Genomic DNA, 23,418 nt, shown 5'->3' on the forward strand with positions numbered 1-23,418 from the left:
CTCCTAGATTCCAATGGACTTAGTCTCTGGTTGGCCTCAAGCAGCAAAGGTTTTCAAAGCCCCCCAGTGGTTCTGAAATGCCAGGAGGAGGAGAACCACTGCCCTGCCTTTCAGCAAGGGGCCTCCATTCTTGGTAACCACGCTAGAGCAGTGGAGCCATGTCCAAACTCCCAGGCTAACTCACCGCCTCAAAGTCCAACAAGGCTCCGAGATGGAGCCCGTGTCTCACAGAGGCCCCGGTGCCCAGGGCGAGCCACAGTTACCTGTGATGATCCTGGCCACCTGGATACCTGCAGGGATGAGACTACCTTCCCGAGGCTGCGAAGCCTCAGGTTCTCCTGAGGGCCATGGATGATGAGGGGTGACTTGTGAGGGGATAGCCTGTTGGGCCTCAAGTACTGAGGGCCTGGTGACTGATAACTGTTGTTAGTGGAAACTATGGAGCTGAGAACCCCGCCTTGGGGCTGATTTCAGGGCCACCCTCTTCTGCCTGCAGATCTGCCTTCCAACCTTGTTGTTACTGAACAGACAGGGAGACACACAGAGACGGGAGCAGGAGATGGGGGGCGCCAGGCAGCCCTCAGTGCTACAGGGACACACCCAGGAGCTCTAGGCATAGCAGGGCCTGCAGGCGAAAATCGGGAAAGTGCTCATGTGATATTTTTCTAATCTCCTTTGCTAAGGGCCACCCTCTGCAGGATGTACAAAGAGTCGTGCAAAGTAAGGATGATGAGCACACCCACGGTCACAAACATCTTCCGTTACAAGACCGCGTCAGGCCAACCTAAAACTGCTCCTAAGCCTCTGACACCTCTCATGTTTCACCTCACTCTGCCTCTGAAAGGAGTCACTTTGGGGTTCAAGATGCCACCACTGCACCTCCTTGTGCATGCCCAGCGCTTCACCGGACACTCAGAGAGCCTCGCCGTGCTCAGGTCAGTCTTAGGGGCTAAGACCCAGGTAAGAGAAGAACAAGAGCAAGACCTAGAAGCAGCTCTGCTGAAGCTGGGCCTGGTGCTCTCTGTGACCTCATCTGACCACCCACATCAAGTCAAGGAAACTAAAAATCCTCAAACACAACCTGATATGCACATATTTAAATCACCTTCTTTCTGATGCACTGAGGTGACCTTCAAACAAGTGGCCACCAGTGCACAGCGCCAGCTGGCACTCAGGCATGCTGACCAACCACAGTCTTGTCTCATGATGGCGCCAAGCAGAACACATTCTCAGATTCTGAGCCTGTGGGATGCCATGGAGGAGGCACCAAGGAACCCACCAAGAAAGCACGTTCTGTCCACCCCGAAGGGCGGAGCTGGTGAGAACCGTCCCCGGCCTTTTCACCCCGCACCTCTATTTGGGTAAGAATGTGGATGCCGTGACCTCCCCGGTATCTTCTGGAACAAAAGTCCTTGGATTCCGTGACAGAGGTCATTTGTGCAGGTACTCAGAAACAATATCACAGCAATGTCTGGATTAGCCAAAATTCATTCCACAAGGCAGCATACCTACCATCTGGGTCTTTAAAGGTCAAGGTGATGAATTTGCTGGCCACCATGAACATGAAAATCACCCAAAAGCATGCAGCCAACAGAAGCCACTGGTGGTGCATGTTGTCAAACGTCAGCCATTCAGTGATTCTTCCTGGAAAACAAGCGGAGTGCTCCTGCTGCTTACAAATACACCAATTAAACAAATGATCAGAAAAACAATAGGGGATTCCAGTTCATAGCATCAGTGCAAATATTTTTAAAAATCCTTTTATTGATACCATGGGTATTTTGACTCAGTCTTTAACTTAATATTTTATTTTTAATTAATAATAACTTCTCGATTTGGTAATTAAGTCAAAGGTAAAACACCTGGATGGAAAGGAGCCATTTCTCTCTGCTTTGGAACTTGTGATAAAATGTTACTTTCACAGGTTTGCCTCTTGTCTGCTTTCTGGACCGGACTAACATCTAAATGTTTCCAGTCTCCTGTGCTGAGGATCGCCATCTGCAGGAGGCTGTGCGTAGTGTCGTGCAGAATAAGGAAGCTGAGCACACCCACGGCCACAATCATCTTCTGCGAGGCCGCCCTCCTCAGGCCAACCTAACGCTGCTCCCACACCCCCAACATCTCCCCTGTGCCTTGCCTCACTCTGAAGAGTCGATTTGGGGTTCAAGATGACCACCACTGCACCTCATTGCAGGTACCTAGCACTTCATACATCAAAATGTTTCTCTTACCCAGCACCCACCAGGGCCTGGAAGCAGGTGGGCAAGAGGAGTCCTGCCCAGGGCTAGACCTTCGAAGAGGGCAGAGGCCATACTGGGCAATCACAAGCAGGCTGCTAAGAACCCTGATTTCCTGACGAGATGTAGCCACACCTAGAGAATCTGTACACAGACTCTGCACACAGGAGAAATGAACATCAAAACTTCTCTGTCCCCATTCACTTGCCTGCAAGGGCCAGCGCAGAAACTGAGGGATGGGTGTTTTTCATGCTTTCGTTTCCCAGGAGGAATGCAGGTCACACAAGTCCCACTCTGCTGCAGGAGACAGATAAAGAACCAGGAAGTCTAGTCAGTTCTCAGCAAGAGACAAACATGCATGTTTCATTTCACCTTTAACACAGCGCTTCTTCAAGCCAAACCAAACCCTTTAAAGGGGCCATGCTGGCTGGGCTGGTGTCTGCCAGATGGCTGAGGTCATCCATCACTGGCCAGTGGTGAGAATTGGTCCTCTCAGCATGTGTTGATGGCAAACAGCTTCAGAGAACTTCTCAACACGAGATGGGACGGAGCTCGGGGTGGATCCAGGGGATCAACTCTTCTCCTTGTCTCAAAAATGTTTACGTCCTAGACCAGGGGGGGGCAAACTTTTTGACTCGAGGGCCACAATGGGTTCTTAAACTGGACCGGAGGGCCGGAACAAAAGCATGGATGGAGTGTTTGTGTGAACTAATATAAATTCAAAGTAAACATCATTACATAAAAGGGTACGGTCCTTTTTTTTTTTTTAGTTTTATTCATTTCAAACAGGCCGGATCCGGCCCGCGGGCCGTAGTTTGCCCACAGCTGTCCTAGACTCTCACTGGGACCAGGCATCTGAAACCCAAAAGTCCCCCACCATGTGGTTACCCAGGCTACACCTCACTCCCTGCAGCGGGGAATTCACCACCTAATGTGCAGCCTTTCGCCGGTGGCTTGTGCATCACCTTCTGTCATCCTCAGCTGCCCATACATTAGGCCCAGTGTGCTTCCTGAGGCCCCCAAGCAGGGGACCAAATGAAACAGATTAAGCAAAAACACAAGACACTCAGTTAGGTCTGAATTTCAGAGGAACAACAAATGAACTTTTTAGTATCAATATGTCTCAAATAGTGCATGGGATATACTTACACTAAAAGAAGCTATTTGCTATCTCTCTGAATTTCAAATTTAACCGGGTGTCCTGTATTTTATTGGGCAGCACTACCCAACAAAGGGAATGCCACTCCCTCTCCACCTGCTTGAAGCCAGCTGGCCTTTCCAAGCTGAGTCCCCTTTCTCCTCTGTCATCATCTTTTGAGACAGCACTGCACAAGCCAGAGAGACCTGGCTGGGCCCACCACTCACTGGCTCTGAGACTTAGCAAGTGACTTAGCCTCTCTGAGCTTGGCCTCCCATCTCTGAGACCAGGCCTTCTTTCCAGGGTGGTCATGGGATTAAGTGTACCCACCTGGTTTGGAGCAGACCCCCTACAAACGGCAACTGGCCAACACCTCAGCACCCTGTGACTTTCTGATTTAATCAATATACTCTTCTAAGGGTGGTGGTGGGAAACTGTTGTGACAGGCTGCTCTGCCCCAAGATGAAGGGAAAGGGAAGGCCAGACTCAACCCAGGCGACTCAAGCTACTAGCCCTTCCTTCTAAAGACAAGTGAGGCATCGACTTGCCCAGAGGCGCAGGGTACCGCACTCCTGAGTCCACTAAGCTTGTCCTTCCAAGACAGTGACACTCAGTAAAGTCCATCCCCATCGGCGGATGCCCCAGCGAGAAACCCCAGCTATAGCCTCTTCTAACAGAGGCAATGAGGATAGTGTGGACTGGGGAGTGAGTACAGAGAAAGGAGATAGGAATTCAGCAGGTGGCACGCAACCTAAGCAGAGAGGCATCTGCTCCTGTGCACTGGTTCTCAGGACGAGTTAGAGGCGGAGGAAGAGGGCCGATGCTGAATGGCCTGGAGCTTGCAGTCCATGCTTTGTTAAGTGCTGTGGCCAGTGAACACAGAGGAGGGAACCCTTCACATATGCACACACACTTCCATGCACAGCAGGGATCACAAAGACCTCTTCACTGCCCACTCTCAGCTTCTTGCTCTGAGACCCTGTGTACCTCCTGGGTCTCAGGCCCTCACACCAACCCAGCATCAGGCCCACCCCCAGGAGGGTTTCACGGTTTAATTTTCCAATGGAAACTAGGTTTTTGAAGGGGTCTAATTTGAGTCCACCCAACAAGCTCACCTCTAAATCAAAGCAGGGAGATCATGAAAATGAAGAACACACCTGCTTTCCGGGAAGCCCAGTGGCTTAGGGGTAGCATTCTCCATCTGGCAAGTTGTGATGTGAGACTTGCACAATCCTGAAGCCATGCTCGCCTTCCCAAGTCTTGGGTTTTCATTTAAAGTCAGGAGCACCTTGCTTCTTCCACCCAGGCCTGGGGCGGGGGCAGGATTTGGTCTACTCTCTTCTTCCCTGAGCTGGGTGGCTGGGGGGTTAGTCAACGATTAGCTCTCTGGGCCCCATTTCCCATCTATAAGGATAAAACAGCCACCTGCGTGCTTTCCAGTGTGCTCTGAGACAGAATCTGCCTCCTCTAAACTTGTATCACCCGCCCAGCCAGCATGGCTCAGTGGTTGAGCATTGACCCATGAACTAGGAGGTCATGGTTCAAATCCTGGTCCGGGCACATGCCAGGTTGTGGGCTCGATCCATAGTAGGGAGCATGCAGGAGGCAGCCAATCAATGATTCTCTCTCATCATTGATGTTTCTCTCTCTCTTCCTCTCTCAGAAATCAATTTAAAGAAAAACATATTTAAAACAAAGGCTATATAGTAAGAGACAAAGAAAAACACTACATAATGATAAAGGGCGCAATCCAACAAGAGGATATAATCCTTGTAATCATGTATGCTCCCAAAATAGGAGCACCTAAATTTTAAAAGCAAATTTTGATGGATGTAAAGGGACAGGCTGACAGTAACATAATCATAGTTAGGGGACTTTTATACCCTATTGACATCAATGGATAGATCTTCCAGACTTCCTAGGAAGTCAACAAGGAAAGTGTGGCCTTAAATAGCACACTAGACCAGATGGATTTAACTGACATCTTTAGAGCATTTCATCTCCAAGCAGGAGAATATACATTCTTTCCAAGTGCACACAGAATATTTGCTAGGATAGACCACATGTTATGAGACAAAATGAGTATCAATAAATTTAAATATTCTGAAATTATATCATGTATATTTTCTGACCATAATAGTTTGAAACTAGAAATCAACCACAGGAAAAAAACTGAAAAACTGAAAAAGACATGGAGGCTAAATAACATAGAACTAAACAATGAATGGGTTAACAATGAGATCAAAGAAGAAATCAAAAGGTATCTTGGGCCCTGGCCGGCATAGCTCAGTGGTTAAAGCATCAGCCTGCAGACCAAAGGTCACAGGTTTGATTCCCTGGGTTGTAGGTTTGATCCCTGGCCCTAGTCAAGGCATGTGCAGGAGGCAACCAATTGATGAGTCTTACTCACTTTCTCTCTCTGTCTCTCTCTCCCCTTCCCGTTCTTTTTTCTTCTCTCCCTTCTACTCTAAAAAATCAATGAAAAAAATAGCCTTGGGTGAGGATTAACAAACAACAAAAATCAATGGAGCCCTGACCGGTTTGGCTCAGTGGATAGAGCGTCGACCTGCGGACTGAAGGGTCCCGGGTTCGATTCCGGTCAAGGGCATATACCTTGGTTGAGGGCACTTCCCCAGTAGGGGTTGTTCGGGAGGCAGCTGAACGATGTTTCTCTCTCATCAATGTTTCTAGCTCTCTATCCCTCTCCCTTCCTCTCTGTAAAAAAATCAATAAAATATATATTTTTAAAAATCAATAGAAAAAAATATCCTCAGGTGAAGATTAGCAAATTACAACAAAAAAGATACCTTGAAACAAATGAAAATGAGGACACAACAACCCCAAATCTGAGACACATCAATAGCAATTCTAAGAAGGAACTCCATAACATTTTAGGCCTACTTCAAGAAACAAGAAAAATCTCTAATAAACAATCTAACTTCATACTTAAAAGAACTGGGAAAAAACAACAAGCAAAACCCAAAATGAGTAGAAGGAAGGAAATAATAAAGATCAGAGCAAAAATAAACAAAATAGTCTTAAAAAATAATACAAAAGATCAATAAAACCAAGAGCCAGTTCTCTGAAAAGATAAACAAGACTGACAAACCTTTAACCAGACTCACCAAGAAAAAAAGAGAGGACCCAAATAAATAAAATCAGAAATGAAAGAGGAGAATTAACTACTGACTCCAAAGAAATACAAAGGATTGTAAGAAAACATTACAAACATCTATATGTCAATAAATTGGACAATCTGGAAGAAATGGATAAATTCCTAGAAACATACAATCTTCCAAAACTGAATCAGGAAGAATCAGAAAATCTGAATAGATAAATCACAACTAGTGAAACTGAAGCAGTAATAAAAATAAATAGATTAAAACAAAACAAAACACCAACAAATAAAAATCCTGGGTTGGATGGCTTTACAGATAAATTTTATCAAACATTCAAAAAAGAACTAATACCTATCTTTCTCAAGCTATTCTAAAAAAGTCAAGAAGCAGAAAGACTCCCAAGCTCATTTTATAAGCCAGTTTATCCTAATTCCAAAACCAGATAAAGACACTATAAAGAAAGAAAATTTTAGGCCAATATCCCTAATAAACATAGATGCTAAAATCCTCAACAAAATATTAGCAAACCAGATCCAGAAATATATTAAGAAGGTCATACACCATGACCAAGTGGGATTTATTCTGGGGATGAAAGGTTGGTACAATATCTACAAATTTATAAGTACAAATTTATATACATACATCATATAAACAAAAGAAAAATAAAAATCACATGATTATATCAACAGATGCAGGAAAGCGCTGGATAGAATCCATCATCCACTTATGATCAAAACTCTCAGGAGAGTGGGAATAGAGGAAACATACCTCAATGTAATAAAGACCATATATGACAAACCCACAGCAACATCATTCCCAATGGGCAAAAACTAAGTGTTTTCCTTAGGATCTGGAACAAGACAGGGATGTTGGCTTCCATCACTCTTATTTAACATAGTACTGGAAGTCCCAGCAACAGCAATCAGACAAGAATAAATAAAAGGTATTCAAACTGGAAAGGAAAAAGTAAAACTGTTATTATTTGCTAATAACATGATACTGTATGTAGAGAACCCTAAAGATTCAACCAAAAATCTACTAGAATTGACATATGAATTCAGTAAAGTAACAGGATACAAAATAAATACCCAGAAATCAGTTACATTTGTATACACCAATAATGAACTATCAGAAATGGAAACTAAGAAAACAAACCCATTTGCACTTGCCTCAAAAAAAATAAAATACCTAGGAATACATTTAACCAATTTAAAAGACCTGTTCTCAGAAAATTTTAAGACACTGAAGAAAGAAACTGAAGAAGATACAAATAAGTAGAAGCATATACCATGTTCATGGACAGGAAGAATTAATGCCATTAAAATGTCCACACTACCCAAAATTCAATGCAATTATAATCAAGATACCAATAGCGTATTTCACAGAACTAGAACAAATACTCCAAAATTTTATATGAATCACAAATGACCCTGAATAGCCACAGCAATCTTGAGAAAGAACAAAGTTGGAGGAATCATGCTATCTGATGTTAAACTATAGTATAAGGCCATAGTAATCAAAACAGAATAGTACTGGCATAAAACAGACATATAAACCTATTGAACAGAATAGAGAGTCCAGAAATAAACTAACATCTTTATAGTCAATATTTACAAAAGAGGCAAAAACATACAATGGGGTAAAGATGGACTATTCAATAAATGGTGTTGGAAAAATTGGACAGATATTTGCAAAAGAAAAAAACAACAACTAGAACACCTTCTTATACCATACACAAGAATAAACTCAAAATGGATTAGAGATTTAAATGTTGGACCCAAAAACATAATAATCCTAGAAGAAAACATAGGCAGTAAAATCTTGGACATTTCTCATAGCAATATTTTTCTGATATATTGCCTTAGGCAAGGGAAACAAAAGAAAAAATAAACAAATGGGACTACATCAAACTAAAAAGTTTTTGCACAGCAAAGGAAACCATCAACAAAATGAAAAGACAACCCACTGAATGGGAGAACATATTCACAGACACAGTTACATATTAATAATTTGGCTTAATATCTAAAATTTATAAGGAAGTTATAAAATTAAACATCAAAATAACAAATAATCCAATTAAGAAATGAGTAAAGGATCTGAATAGACATTTCTCCAAAGAGGACATACAAATGGCCAATGCACATGAAAGGATACTTGAAGTCACTAATCTTTAGAGAAATGCAAATTAAAAGCACGAGATATCACCTCACACCTGTCAGAATGGCTATCATCAATGAACCAACAAACAAGTGTTGGTGAGGATGTGGGAAAAAGGGAACCCTAATGCACTGTTGGTGGGAATGCAGATTGGTGCAACCACTGTCGAAAGCAGTATGGAGTTATCTCAAAAAATTAAAAATAGAACTGTCTTATGATCCAGCAATTCCTCTACTGGGAATATATCCAAAGAAACCCAAAACACTACTTTGAAAGAACAGATGCACCGATATGTTTTTTGCAGTGTTATTTACAACTAGAGGCCCAGTGCACGAAATTCATGCACAGGTAGGGTCCCTAGGCCTGGCCAGCGATCAGGGCCGATCAGGGCCTTCCGGCTGCCGGCTGGGGCCTTCCTTCATTCCGCACCACCCCCTGGTGGTCAGCGCATGTCATAGCAAGTGATCAAACTCCCAGTCTCCCAGTCAAACTCCCATGGGGACAATTTGCATATTAGCCTTTTATATATGTATATATGGAAAATCTAAGATTTGGAAGCAGTCCAAGTACCCATCAGATGAGTAGATTAAAAAACTGAAGTACATTTACACAACTGAATATTTATTATTCAGCCATTAAAATCTTATCTCTTGTCGGGGGGGAGGATGGGGGTTAATGGGGGGGAATGAGGACACATTTGTAATTCCTTAACTAATAAAGAATTTAAAAATTTTTTTAAAAAGTCAAAAAAAATAAATAAAATCTTATCTCTTGCAACAGCATGGATGGACCTGGAGATTATTATGCTAAGTGAAATAAGCCAGTCAGAGAAAGACAAGTATCATATGATTTTATTTCTATGTGAAATCTAATGAACAAAATAAACTAACAAGCAAAGTGGAGACAGACTCGTAGATATAGAGAATAGATTGATAGCTGTGAGAGGGAAGGGAATTTGGGGCTGGGGCGGGGGTGGCCTGGGATTAAGCAAAAAAAAAAAAAGTGAAGGAATTAAGCAAAACAAACAAACAAAAAACCTCATAGCCTCAGAATGAAAGAAGGATGAGGGAGAGTCCAAGAGGGAAAACTTGGAATAAATGGTGCTGGAAGGAGATTTGACCTGGAGTGGCCAACACAGAATACAACATACAGATGATGTAATGTAGAATCGTATACTTGAAACCTATATAATTTTATTAACCAATGTCACCTCAATAAATTCAATTTTAAAAAAACAGTAAAACATTTTTTGAAAAAAATGAGAGCCGTTAGGAAAACTTAGGAGAGTTGAAAGACACTTTAGCAGACACCTGCCCAACTTTCTACCTAAGACTTTCCAAACTAAGTATTTTAATATGAGGCTCCCTTTCAACTTCAAAATTATTTCTTCAGTCTCCACATGAGAACAGTTATATATCTTATATCCATTAACCGAGACTAGAAAACAAGCTACTAGGGTTTCAGTATTACTTGAAAATAAAATTATATTTTGTAAGTCATGGAACTCACATGCACTTTAATAGATATGGAACTTAGAACATACAGAATGAAAGATTAATAAATCCTGCAGAAGTCCAAAAAATATTTTTGAACTATAAATAAAACTCTATGCCAAAAGGTGCGCCAATGACAGGCCCAAAGTGTCAAGATATATCAGTAAAAAGAAAAAGTTGCAGAACTGAGTGTATAATCCTATTTGCTAAAAAACTGTATATGTGTGAATGTGATTATATACACATGCAAACACACACACATATATATATATGCACAGAATAAATTATTGAGGGTGAGTGGAGTCATTTTTTGCTTTGTACGATTTTGTATTTTAAAAACATTTTTGCAATAAGTACATATCCATCCTATATAATAGAGAAACATGCAAATTAACCATCCCTCCGCTATGATCAAGCCACGCCCACAAGACAATCAGGAGTGAGTATGCAAATTAACCCAACTAAGATGGCGGCAGCCACGGAGCTGGAGCAGCAGGAGGGTTGGGTTGCCCCCGGCGATGGAGGAAATCAAGCTTCCCACCTGCCCTGGCTGGCCCTGGGCTCCGCTCAAGGCTACAAAGTTTCAATTATAGAAGATAAATAAATCCCAGATACCTGCTTCCAGCCCGCCCTGGCCTCTGCTCAAGGAGACACTGAAAAAAAAGAAAAAGAAAGAAAAGAGAAAAAGAAGAGGCTGGGAGCTTGAGTCGCCGGGGGGCGTGGCCAGCCTGAAAATGGCTATCAACCCCTCACCCAGGCTGGCCAGGCACCCCAGCGGGGACCTCCACCCTGAAGGGGGTGTGACCAGCCTGAAAATGGCTATCAGCCTCTCACCCAGGCTGGCCACACTCCCATGGGGTGAGGGTCCCTGCTGGGGGGCTTGGCCAGCCTGAAAACAGCCCTCAGCCCCTCACCCAGGCTGGTAAGGCACCCCAGCAGGATCCCCACCCTGATCCGGGACACCCTCAGGGCAAACCAGCCGGCCCTCCCGTGCACCAGACCTCTATCCCATATAATAAAAGGGTAATATGCAAATTGACCCTACCAGCAGAACAACTGGGAATGACTGGTCACTATGACACACACTGACTACCAGGGGGCAGACACTCAATGCAGGAGCTGCCCCCTGGTGGTCAGTGTGCTCCCACAGGGGGGAGCTCTGCTCAGCCACAAGCAAGGATGATGGCTGCCAGCACAGCAGTGTGGTGGCAGGAGGCTCTCCCGCCTCCTCAGCAGCGCTAAGGATGTGCAACTGCAGCTTAGGCCTGCTCCCCGCTGGCAAGTGGACATCCCCCGAGGGCTCCTGGGCTGCCAGAGGGATGTCTGACTGCCAGCTTAGGCCCAATCCCCCGGAAGTGGGCCTAAGCCAGCAGATGGACATCCCCTAAGGGGTCCCAGACTTCGAGAGGGCACAGGCCGGGTTGAGGAACACCCCCAAGTGCACAAACTTTTGGGTCTTTAGTTTTATAATAAAAACCAATAAAATATAGAAAATGCCAACTATATACATACATCTACCCTATTGTCTTTATTTCTGTGGTTTAATTTTTTTCTGTCTCATTTCTAACAAATTCAGTTTACCTACCACTTTGTAAGGTATGATAAATACTTTCCTTTCTGGGAAAAACTCATATGAAGTGGCAAAGTCAGTATGTATCTGAATAGTTAGTAAATACATCTCTATCATCATTGTTTTTTAGTTTTTAAAATATGTAATATTTAAAACATAAAGTACAGAGGATAACATAACAAATACCTGTTTATGGACACTCAGCTCTAATAGTTTTGTTGTACTTATTTGAGTTTTTTAAAAGGAAATCAAGTATACAAATAAGGTTGGCACCTCTCCATGGTCCTGCCTGGTCCTAATTCCTTCCCTCTCCAGAGCCACCCCTCAACCTGGGTGATTATACTTTTACATCAGAAACTGCTCCTTTGATTGACACAGCAGCAGGGGCTTAGGAAGGTGGTCTTCCCTGCCCAGATAAAGGAAGGCAGACTGGGGAAGGTGGGAAGGTGGGTTTACTTGAGACCTGCAGGGAGATACTGCTCTACATAAGGCTGCTTTCATTGTGTATGAAGACACAAGCCAGAGGAAAAGCCTGGCATGGGGAGATGCACAATTATTAAGCACTTCTTTATCTTTCTCATGGTATTGCAAGAAAATTCATAAATTGTACACAGACTCAAGTGAAAAAGCTGTCGAGGTAAAATGGTTAAAAATTTAGATAAACTGATATTTGTTAGAGAGAGAGAGATACATCGATGTGAGAAAACATTGATGTGAGAAACATCGGTTGCTTGCCTTCCAAAGTCAGATGCCTTATCCGTTAGGCCACGTGGTCCTCGCTTGCCTTCCATAAGTGCTCTGACTGGAGATCAAACCTGAAACCCAGGCATGTGCCCAGACTGGGAATTGAACCAACAACCTTTCAGTACACAGGACAATGCTCAAACAGCTGAGCCACTCCGAACGGACAACTGCATACACTTTTTTAAAAAATTACATTAGTCTATGTGACTTTTCGAAAAGTATGTTTTTATTGATTTCAGACAGAGGAAGGGAGAGAGAGAGTAGGATAGAAATAACAGTGATGAAAAAGAATCATTGATTGGCTACCTCCTGCACACCCCCTACTAGGGATCAAGCCTGCAACCCAGGCATGTGCCCTGACTAGATATCGAACCGTTACCTCCTGGTTCATAAGCACTGAGCAACACTGGCTGGGCTGCATAAAATTTTAAAGGACACAACCTAAAAATAATTATATTTACCAACATCATCATATAAAGCAGTAATGGCGAACCTATGACACGCGTGTCAGAGGTGACACGTGAACACATTTTTTTGGTTGATTTTTCTTTGTTAAATGGCATTTAAATATATAAAATAAATATCAAAAATATAAATCTTTGTTTTACTATGGTTACAAATATCAAAAAATTTTTATATGTGACACGGCACCAGAGTTAAGTTAGGGTTTTTCAAAATGCTGACACACCGAGCTCAAAAGGTTCGCCATCACTGATATAAGGTATACCCACCCATCCAACAGAACAGCAGGGATACTACACTGAGTCTCAAACCAAGACACACACACGGTTCATGTCTTATGGAGCCTGCAGTCTACTGGAAAAACCCACATGCAAAAAAGAATCTATCCAAGGAGAGGCATGAGGCAGAGGGACGTGGTGCTGTGAAAGGACAATACAAGGGGACATGACCTGGATAGAGAGATGGGGACAGCACAATTACCTAAGGAGGTGAAGGGGTAGGTTCCAGAACAGGGGAACAGCATGAAACTAGGTCCAGAAGTAGAAGGACGCGAGCTGGGGGCCCCTGGGTAACTGAAGGAAGGCTATGTGGCTGGAGTTTCCAGAACTTGGTTATCAATGAGCCTAGGAAGATATGGTCAGATAATGCTGGGCCTTAGAGAGCTGTTACAGAATTCAGTTTCTACCTTGTGAGCAATAGAAAGCCACTGGAAGGAGTAATACATGAGAAGAAGGGGGGTGGTGTTGTGATACACCTTAAATTTTGAAACCATTTCTCTGGCAGCACAAAGATGTAAAGTGCAACTGTCCACTTGGCCTCCCTCCAGTCTCAAGGCATTTCCAACAATGGAGCAGGAATATGCTACCAGGCACAAGCAAGCCCAGCTAAGTGTTCCACATCACACATCATCCTCTAGATGCCTCAAACCAGAGAATGAACCAGTAAGATCCACAATATACAACAGGTTATGTCTTTATAAATTCTAAAGAATGGCACGTCCAGTTAGCCATGGCATGTTTTTGCATTGTGATTGCGTGCATTCTGAATCTAGATAGCTACCTAATAGTGTCTGACTTTATGTTTAGGGCAGTGGTCGACAAACTGCGGCTCGGCAAACCATGGCTCATGAGCCACATGCAGCTCTTTGGCCCCTTGAGTGTGGCTCTTCCACAAAATACCGACTTCTGCACATGGGCCACGAAGTTTCAATCGCATTGTGCGTGAGCGCCCGCACATAGTGTTTTGTGGAAGAGCCACACTCAAGGGGCCAAAGAGCCGCATGTGGCTCGAGAGCCGAGGTTTGCCGACCACAGGTTTAGGGCAGTGGTTCCCAGCCCTGGCTGTACATTAGAATCACCTGGGCTTTAAAAACATACAGCAATGCCCTGGGCCCCAAGATCACCTGAGCCAAGACAAGACAAATCTCTGGAGATGGATCCTGGGCAGGTTTTAAAAGCTCTGCCCAGGATTCCAGTGAGCAGCCAGGACTGAGACATGCTGGTCCAGGCCCTCAGCTCCTCTCAACTTTAGACGACCAAAGGAATCCGCTGGGGAATCTCGTTAACCTGCAGATTCTAGGCATTCTAACATAATAGATATTTTCCTAACACCTCTTTCCAGTATAAGGAAAATTGGTAGCAAAAGAGTATCTGCCAACTAGAGTCTTCTGATGATCTGAATTATGTCAGAGCTCTGTAAAAACAGCTCAAAATTAATTAGAATCAAAGACCTCCACCACTGTTTTTCAGCCCTCCCATCTGTAGGTAACGGACTGTGTAGAATTAGGGTTTGGTCTGACCTTGAAACAATCAGGATAATTTGACCCAACTCTTTAGACAGAAAGAAAGGCATTCCAAATTCCCTTCACCAGCAACTCTGAGCCCGTGCCAGAGTCCGCACTGTTTCCTTGAATACACATGCTCTCCATGGAATTTACCTCCTGTCCAGGAGGGCACCCACAGGCTCACTATTGCTGTCTGCAGAGACTGGGCCTGACATCAGTAGTCCTTCTCATGGCTCTGCCAAGGGCCACGGCAGTCCTTGCAGCCTGGTGACAAATGGCCTTTAAATTTCCTGACATTTTCTGTAATTAACTCTCCTTTGTTCAAGGAGACAACTCTGAGAGTGGCTCTTGCAGCTAATAGTGGCAACCCTGAGTGTGCCCCAGATCCCCTTGGGTCATGGTGGGCTGCTCTGAACAGAGCCCTCCAGATCCCGAGGACTTCAGAGCTTTCCTATTTCCAGTTATTAAGGAGATTTTCACGTGACAAGGTGGCAGGGTCTAAAACCAAGTCACAGGATTGGGCTCTTTAAAACCCATAAGGCGGGACCTAAGATCTTACTGGGAAAGCAGGGGCAGGAAACCAAGAACATAACTGAACATACAAGGAATCCTAGTGTGTGTGTGTATGTGTCTAAACTAAAAGAAAGCCCACATTTTACATGTTGGTAATTACTAACAATGGGTTTGGTACTACAGGCACACCTTAGAGATATTGTGGGTCCAGTTCCAGACCACCTCAATAAAGTGGGTACTGCAATAAAGCAAGTCATAATCTCTTTGTTGGTGGAGGGTCTTGCCTTCAAATTATAAAAAACACAACATCTATTAAGTACAAAAAGCAAAGCACAATAAAATGAGGTATGCTTATATTACCATCTTTGGGTGCAAATTCTCCCTTCCCTACATTTTCAAAATGATGCTTGTAAACCCATTTTGCTCAGCTGCCACATTCCTGCCAATGGCTTTCCCCGCCCCCCACCCCCCACCCCCCACCCCGCCGGTGTTTGAGTTGTCACCCAAAAGCAAAAGCCTTTCTGAATTTGTGCTGAAGAGCTTGACTCCCACCTGCCATGCTCCACTTCTGCCATGCACATCTGCTTATTAACGGTTCTGAAAAGTCCTGTGGTATAAGCCCATCTAACTGTTTAAAACAGCTTTTTCCCAAATGTCATTCATTCAGCAATATTTACAAAGTGCCTACTCTAGGCCAGGAGCTCTTCTAGGTCGTGGGGATATGTAAGGTAACACATACTCCCTGCTCTCACGGTGCTTGGTGCTAACAGAGGAAGACAAGACATAAACAAACAGAGCCATTAATGTATAGGATCACACCTATGGATAGGGCACGCGATGCCACTGATGGTAACAAAGAAGAGTAAGGGACAAAGGGAAGGCCTCTAGTACGGTGTGATGCTGAGAAAAGGCAAAGCAGAGTGAGGAAACAAATAATAAGCCACCTGGATGAAGAACTTGGCTGGATCCCAGAATCCCAAGAGCAGCAAGGAGACCCATGTCCCTCGTGGACTGAACACCAAGAATCCTGTCAATGGCCCTTTACTAAGATGGAAGCTCCTGGTCCCCATCCCCATCACACACGAACCCCAGGGGAAGGACCATGTGTCTAGCGTTCAGTTTCTAAAACATTCTCCCTAAACATATCTAGACGCTAAAGTTAACTGTACAAAAATAATCCAGTAGTGCACAAGAAACTGATAACCCCGGGAGGACTCGCAGGAAGAAGGGAAACTAGACAGCTGAGGGCTAGAGCAACGGGGGACAGTCTACAAACAAGTCAACCTTTTCAGGCCTTTGAGTTTGAACTAAAATGTATTACCTAATCAATAAAATCATTAAATCACAACTTAATAAAATAAAACACTGCATATGATCATAACACATATAAAATGCTATTATGGTAACTGTGATTTTTAGATTCATAGTTAGGGTTTCTCTCAGTCTACGTTCAGAAATTTCCTGTGTCTACTTGGCCATCATTACAATTTACCATCTTAGAATGACTGCTCATCTAGTCACATCTGTCCTAACTCAGGATGGATGTGAGGTTAAGCCAGATTCCCATGAATAATAATAAAGAACAAATCATTAGCAAATACCAGTGTAGGGCTCACTACATGTCAGGCACTAAGCTCCACTAATCTCCAGGCCAGGCTTGCTCCTACTATATTTAAGAAAACATTTCTTCAAAATATATGTGTACATACTCATATTGAGGAGTTTTAATGTTCCTAAAATCTCCACATGAGCAAGAAAGGAAGCAGTAATGGTCCAAAATGACACAAATCTCAGCTAACTAGTGAGCCCATGTCCTCCTTCACATACCTTCTGCGGCCTGGGGTCCACATTTCCCAGCGGTATTTACTTTGCCCGAGGTTCTGGCTTCCTCCTGTCACTGTATAGGATAAATTTTAAAACCAATTAGCATCATTAAAAGCGACAAGATCAACCTACTTAACACAACTTGGTTTATACAAAGTGGTTAACCACTTTGATTATTCAAGTCCATTTTCCACAACAGGTTTCTTATAGAGGTGGGTAATACTTGGATTTCTTGGTAAGTGAAAAGCATTCTGAATGTACCAACCATGCCAACTATTTAAAAGGCTGACCTAATGTAGTATGAAAAGAGAAATATGTTTTGTAGCAAAAATAATCAAATCCTGTTATACCTGTTTTATATATTTGATATTGGATAAAGAATTCCTGTGCAAGATGATCAAAACTTCCAACGCAAGGTGTTCCCTGGGTTTTGCATTCCTCCGAGCTTCAACACCCTAGCAAATTCTAGTCAAATGTCATATCATGAATGAATAACTAGAAATAAGTAACACTCATGGAATTAGAGAGGTTACAGATTTGACAACATTTGACAGAATTATATGGCAAAATAAACAACTCATTTGACACACAATACAGCCCAAGCTGCCTGGGATGCATGTGGCACAGTCCAGCTGTGCTTCCCTCAACTCTTACGAACTCAATGTGAAAATTAAAAGCAGTTTCATGTTACGTAGATAAAAAGATTAAGCTTTATGTACTCACATCCAGATTCTTCCAGACCGGTATCAGGAGAAAACAGACTCTCTTGGCTGCTGCAATCTCTAAGGCCCTGCATTCACCTCTCTCCCTCCTTTCCATGCCTGGCTCCCTCCCACCTTTTTATTGTATAACATCAAGCATCTGAAAAATGACCCGCCTGTAAATGCAGATGGCCTGCGATACGCACTAATTCTTTCCTATCTTTGGTCAGTTCTGTAAGCACTCCAGGTAAGGAGAGAATTTTTCTGTCCGGTATTTCTTTGAGATTCTTTTCTTCAGGGTCAAGAGCAAAGATGGAATGATTTTTCTTTTCGTCTTAACCCAAGATGGACTATGTCCTCATTTTAAGGGGAAAAGGGAGAAGACCACTTCTCTCTGTGCGTCTTTCCTCTTTCACCCAGCCACTGGAAAGGGTAAATTTAGGTGCTGGAGACCTGCAAGCAGGAGCTAGACTAGACTCAGCTGCCTAATTTAAAAAATGTCTGGGACATTTCTCACCCTGGCAGTTAAAACTGACCAGTACCCAACCCTCCGTGGCTCAAAGCCCCAGACTTTGGATTTTTCAGACAAAAACTCCTTTATGACAGCGCTCCCGCTTAGCTACCCAGAACCTGGCCGCGCTGTTTTCTATTCACGGCGGGCCCCTTCAGCCTTGGAAACAAAAACGACAGCTTTGGAAAGCCCGGTTCATCTTCCCAGCCACAAGTGCAGAATTCATGCCTCAACCTCAGCTTCTGACAGGCCTCTGGGTTGTCAAAAGTGCAGCTGAGCGCACTGTGGGGCCTGGCTGGAGGGAGACCGCATTTGCAACCTTCCCTTTCAGCTCACCCACCAAAACTGTGCACTAAGGGCGCACATGGCCCCTCATCCCTGCACCCAAGAGGAACCTTTTCTTCCTCTTTCCCCTCGCAATTACTAATGCAAAATCTCAGCCCAGGATGAAAGAAGTAACTGACAGATCACCGAGTGTCCATAACCCCAGCGAGCCCAGCATCCCGCGGGGAGGATGCGCCTCATCGCTACAATGAACGCGAGGAAGGTTCTCCCCAGGAAACCCGCCAACTAGGAAGGTCCGCACGTCGCCAAACACTGGGATGCTGCTCGCAGAGAGAAGGCGGCTCGCCCCGATCAGTCCACCCGGGTGTTGTGGGGGGCGGGTGTGGACGTCCGTGGAACCAGCCCCCGGCCGGGCCCCGAGCTCACCCTCCGTTGAGCCGGAGCGTTTCCCCGACCCTTCCGCGAAGCTCAGCGCGGCCTCCAGGGCTGGGGGCCAAGGGCGCGGGTCCCAGCGTCCGGAGCGGGCAGCCCGCCCGCCCGCAGGTCCCGCGCCGCCGCCCGGCCGGGGAAGAGCCGGCCGCGGCGCCGGAAAGAGGAAGCCCCACGCGCCGGGCCCTCTCGGGGGGCAAGGCCACCACCGCCCCCCGCGGCCCCCGCGCGCCTGTACGCGTCGGTACGTGCCACCCGCGGGCTGGGCGCGTCCACACCGCCAACCCGACGTGCGCGCGCCGCCGGCTCCTCCGTGCGCGAACCCGCCGCCGTCCCACCGGGCGCGCGCCTCGGGGCTGGGCCGGCGCGAGCGCACAGTGACCGGAGGTGGCGCCGCAGGGGGACCCCAGCGACCTTGTCAGCCGGTATCTTCCTCCCCATGAAAACAAATTACACCCCAGGAAATTACCGGGACACGGGCGGCCGCATCGCGTCCCACCAGGTCTCCAGCCAGAACACAGGTTTGGTGTTTAAGAACGGAAAAGCGCGCACACGCGCGCACATACACACACACACGCACACACACACACACACACCACCCCACTCCCACCCCCAAAGTTGGAACAATAGGTGCCTGCCAACATTTCCCAATCAGCCTCGCTAGGAAAAGCGGGGCCTCTGTTCTTTGCCCAGCCTCCGCGGCAGCCGGTGGGGGGTGTACCTTTGTTGTCAAGGTAGAGTTGATTAACAAACAACTGAGAAAGGCCAGAACAGTGCACAGTCCTGTGGAGTTGTAACTTTACAAACTCTAAATTTTTTTTTTCATTTACAGTTGATATGCAATAATCTATTCGTTTCAGGTGTACAAGGTGAAGGGATTACAAAGTCCAAGTTGCTAGTTGTAACTTAACCTGCAGAAGTGGATGTGACAGCAGGATTTTAGAACCTGGTATGGAAGTCACTCCCCAAAGTGTTAGAGGTTTTATTGTCCTGGAAAAGGTTAAGTAGTTTTGTTTTGATCTAACCTACATGTTTGTTAACTGCCTCACTATTCTATATCTATTTAGCAAACAGGGTGATACAGATATGTGCACACAAACACACACATTTTTGTCAAGCATTCAAGAAAACAGCGTTTTTGTTTTGTTTTTGTCTACCCTGTTGGTTCCCTCCTCAATTAGTTAAATATATCAACGGGGCACGGTCTTTCAAGATTTCACTTTTAATGTGAAAGTTAAGCCAGCATAGCTTAAAAAGGCAAGACGTCCTACTTGGCCTAAATATCAAGACATTCAGCCCTTTGAGCACTATGGTCAACCTGAGACATTTCCTTTCTTCTTGAGGATTTGAATGGGCCCACATATATGGGAGAAGCACAGTAAGTAAAATTGGAGCTTAGATGTGACATGAAATATTGTGCAGGACTTAAGGGCCCAGTCTCTGGGAAGTAGACCTCTTGAGTTCAAACCCACATCTGTCTTGTGATCCTGTCTTCTTTTACCTTTCTCTGCCCCAGTTTCCTCATCTAGAAAATGGGATTATATGGTATTTACCTCAGAGTTTGCAAAAGAGTAATGGAGATACTGCATTTGAAGTACATAGCACAGTTCTTCCCCAGTAGTGCACCTTACAACAAACATAAGCTACTTTCGTTATTATTATTTATTGCATTCCCGGGATGCTGTTCAAATATTAAAAGATAATAGTTCAGGGAGAAACCAAGATGGCGGCATAGGTAAACACCGGAAAGTGCTGCCTCCCATAACCACTTCCAAAATACAACGAAAAAACAAAACGGACATCATCCAGAACTACAGGAAGGCTGGCCAAGTGGAAATTCTACAACTAGAAGGAAAGAGAAAAGCACACTGAGACTCGGAGGAGCTGCAGAAGTAAAGTGCAGAGGTACAGAGGCTCGAGCGCGCGCAGAAAGGGGCTGGCACCTGAGGACGCGGCTGTCTTTTTGAATTGGGAGGGAGTCACAAGCTCCCGACTGCTCTGAACTCCAGTTCCGGGAAGTCTCTCGGGACCCAGGACTCATTCAGGGAGAAACTGGACTGTCTGGCAGCAGGCAGAACTCAGAACTTGAGGGTGGCTTTCCCTCAGAGGTGCTTGCAGCAATTACCGGGACACTAAGACGTGGGGCCCCTTAGGGCAGGGCTGAGGATCAGCCATAGCTGCTTGCTCCGCCCTGTTGATTCCCTGAGGACCCCCCCCCTCACCCCATGCATGAATCTTCGTGCACCAGGCCCCTAGTCATATGATAAGAAGAAACAAGAATTAATGCAAAAATATCTTAAAGAACAAGAATCATATGATAATAGATTGCTTATGAGAGATGAGCATATAAAGAATGGCCTTAATTTCATGTATGAGGCCCTACCAGGAGCCAAAAAAGAAAACGAAGAGAAATAAGAAACAAGGAGAGACTGAATACAAATTTGAATGGCAGAAAGGAGCGCCATGAGAAAAATATGCCAAAGATGACATGAACATCCGAGATCAGCCCTTTGGTCTTCAGATTTGACATGTGAGGTCCATTAAATGTCACAAATGGGGTCATGTCAACACAGATCGGGAATGTCCTTTGTTTGGTCTTTCTGGAATCAATGCAAGTTCAGTTCCCACCCATGGCTCAGGACCATCAATGCACCCCTCGGAGCTAATAGTGGAGGTGAGAAACAGTGGGTTTGCACTGAAATGAAATGTACTCTGGAGAAACTTGACCGCAAATGATTCATCATAGGAATATGTTGCAAGTGAGGGTGAAGAACATCCAGAAGTCGAATTTTTAAAGTTACTAATAACCAAACAAAACCAGAAACTTCCCAGGAAATAGGATCAACTTGAGAAGAAAAACAAGAAAAAGAAAAAAGGTAGAAAAAGCTTCAGAAGAGTAGAAATAAACAAAAAAAAACATAAACACAAATCTTCCTCCCCCTCTCCTTCTCCTACTCTCCCTCCCCCTCTTCCTTCTCCTCTTCCTTCTCCTCCTTCAGTGAGACTTCAGAAAGCAGCAGTGAGAGTGACAACAAAGAATAAAAATACAAAAGAAGAAAAGAAAGAAAAACAAACGTTCAAGAAAGAAAAACAGTGATATAGGAGAAAAGAACAAGTCTATGAAGAGAAAACTTTATGAAGAACTTTCTAGCAATCACTATAATAAGGAAAAAGTCAAGGAAGAGCCTAGATTTTTAAAACAAGAGAGTTCTAGGGAGACTAGCAAATGGAATTATTCTGATTTCGACAAAAAGTCCAGGAGCCATAACCACAGCCCAGAGAACAGAAGATCTTAAAGAAATGAGAGGAGCAGGAGAAGCCGAAGCAGAAGTCATAGTAGTTACAAGGAAAGGAAAGGAAGAAAATGGCCTTAGCAGAGTCCCAGTGAAGAGTGGAATACAAGAAATGATGCCAGAAGCCACGGCACAGATATATACAGAGGAGGAAAAATGGACAGAGAAAACTCGGGAGATAAGCATACTAGAGTGACACAGAGAGAATGAAGCAGTAGAGAGAATAGAGCCTGCATGTGACAATTAGCTGGGAATAAAAATATCTCTTCTTTCGTATCAAATACTTTTAGCAAGGGCTAATATGTAACATTGTCTTTCTAATAAAAAAACTCTTTTAGTTTTCAATCTCTGTAAACTGCCATATCAAGGAAAAACTACATGAATCTCATAAGAATGAACTTTACAAATATTTGTAAATCTATTTTGGAGCTGTAAAAATATTTTATATTGGTAAGTATTTTTGTGCCCTCTATACCAGATTAAAACACACACACAAACACCATAAACTCTGGGAAAAAAGATTTTATAAGTTTCTCTCCAGTTCTTTATTTTAAGTCAAGCATGTATGGATTTGGAGTCCTTTGGTGTTGGTGCTATAAGTGGACATTCTTTTTCTTCTTGCCTGCTCCCTAACCCCTTGCTATGCCATAGAAAGGCTCCTGCATTCTGCATGTCAGCTGGGGCAGGAGACAGTTCCCACAATACCCTTGTTTCTGATTCCATCTCAGTGGACACCAGCCCCTCATAGGCTTCCTTGGGGTTTCTTTGAAAGAAGTGGGCGGAAATTATTTCTCAGCCACCCTGGTTTTTAAAGCTAATGGTAAGTTACTCACCAAGAGAGTATATCCCATTTCCTTTTTCTGAGCCCACTGAAAAATTGCACTTGGCTCCCTTGATGGGCGTATGAGGAGATGCTTACCAGAGTTGAAATGAGATTTTGTCCAGGGTAAGGCTTTAGGAAAGCTGTGGTGGCCATAACCAGGCATCTGTATGTAGTTCTAGATCTATGAAATGTTTACTTAATTAGAGGGCTCTTCTCAGCAGACATGTTGTTAGAGCAGGGGTTATACAAACCCACACAAGTTGATTTCCCTTTGCAATTTGTTTTTTGTTTTTGTTATTTTACCAGTAAATGGCTGACAGAAACAGGATGGAGCCC

At 44.3% G+C, this 23,418-nt stretch overlaps 2 protein-coding genes and 1 pseudogene across 4 annotated transcripts in view; 2 read left to right on the forward strand and 1 right to left on the reverse strand.

The window, feature by feature from the left end:
• The window catches only part of CHST10 (carbohydrate sulfotransferase 10), a 37,409-nt gene extending 18,194 nt beyond the window's left edge, over window positions 1-19,215 (reverse strand). Inside the window, exons 1-4 of one of the 3 annotated variants that reach the window (XM_070429674.1) lie at window positions 18,964-19,215; window positions 17,044-17,113; window positions 2,446-2,534; window positions 1,513-1,644 (exon numbers count right to left, since the gene is read on the reverse strand). In XM_070429674.1, coding sequence (XP_070285775.1) covers window positions 1,513-1,644; window positions 2,446-2,488 — 175 coding nt within the window. In that variant the 5' untranslated portion in view covers window positions 2,489-2,534; window positions 17,044-17,113; window positions 18,964-19,215. Of the gene's footprint in view, window positions 1-1,512; window positions 1,670-2,445; window positions 2,535-17,043; window positions 17,114-17,763; window positions 18,859-18,963 lie in introns of those variants that run through there. The other 2 variants (XM_070429677.1, XM_070429675.1) reach the window with 2 other exon arrangements.
• Window positions 19,216-19,405: 190 nt separating this feature from the next.
• Window positions 19,406-23,418, forward strand: part of NMS (neuromedin S) — a 54,241-nt gene continuing 50,228 nt past the window's right edge. The window contains exon 1 of the mRNA XM_070428325.1: window positions 19,406-19,487. Within this exon, the coding sequence (XP_070284426.1) occupies window positions 19,406-19,487 (82 nt within the window). The remainder of the gene's footprint in view (window positions 19,488-23,418) is intronic.
• LOC139019583 (corepressor interacting with RBPJ 1 pseudogene) lies at window positions 20,690-22,340 on the forward strand (annotated as a pseudogene).

This window comes from Myotis yumanensis, unplaced genomic scaffold (genome assembly GCF_028538775.1).
Source record: "Myotis yumanensis isolate MYYU_CA2020_CCGP unplaced genomic scaffold, mMyoYum1.0.hap1 SCAF_11, whole genome shotgun sequence".
Classification (NCBI taxonomy): Eukaryota; Metazoa; Chordata; class Mammalia; order Chiroptera; family Vespertilionidae; genus Myotis; species Myotis yumanensis.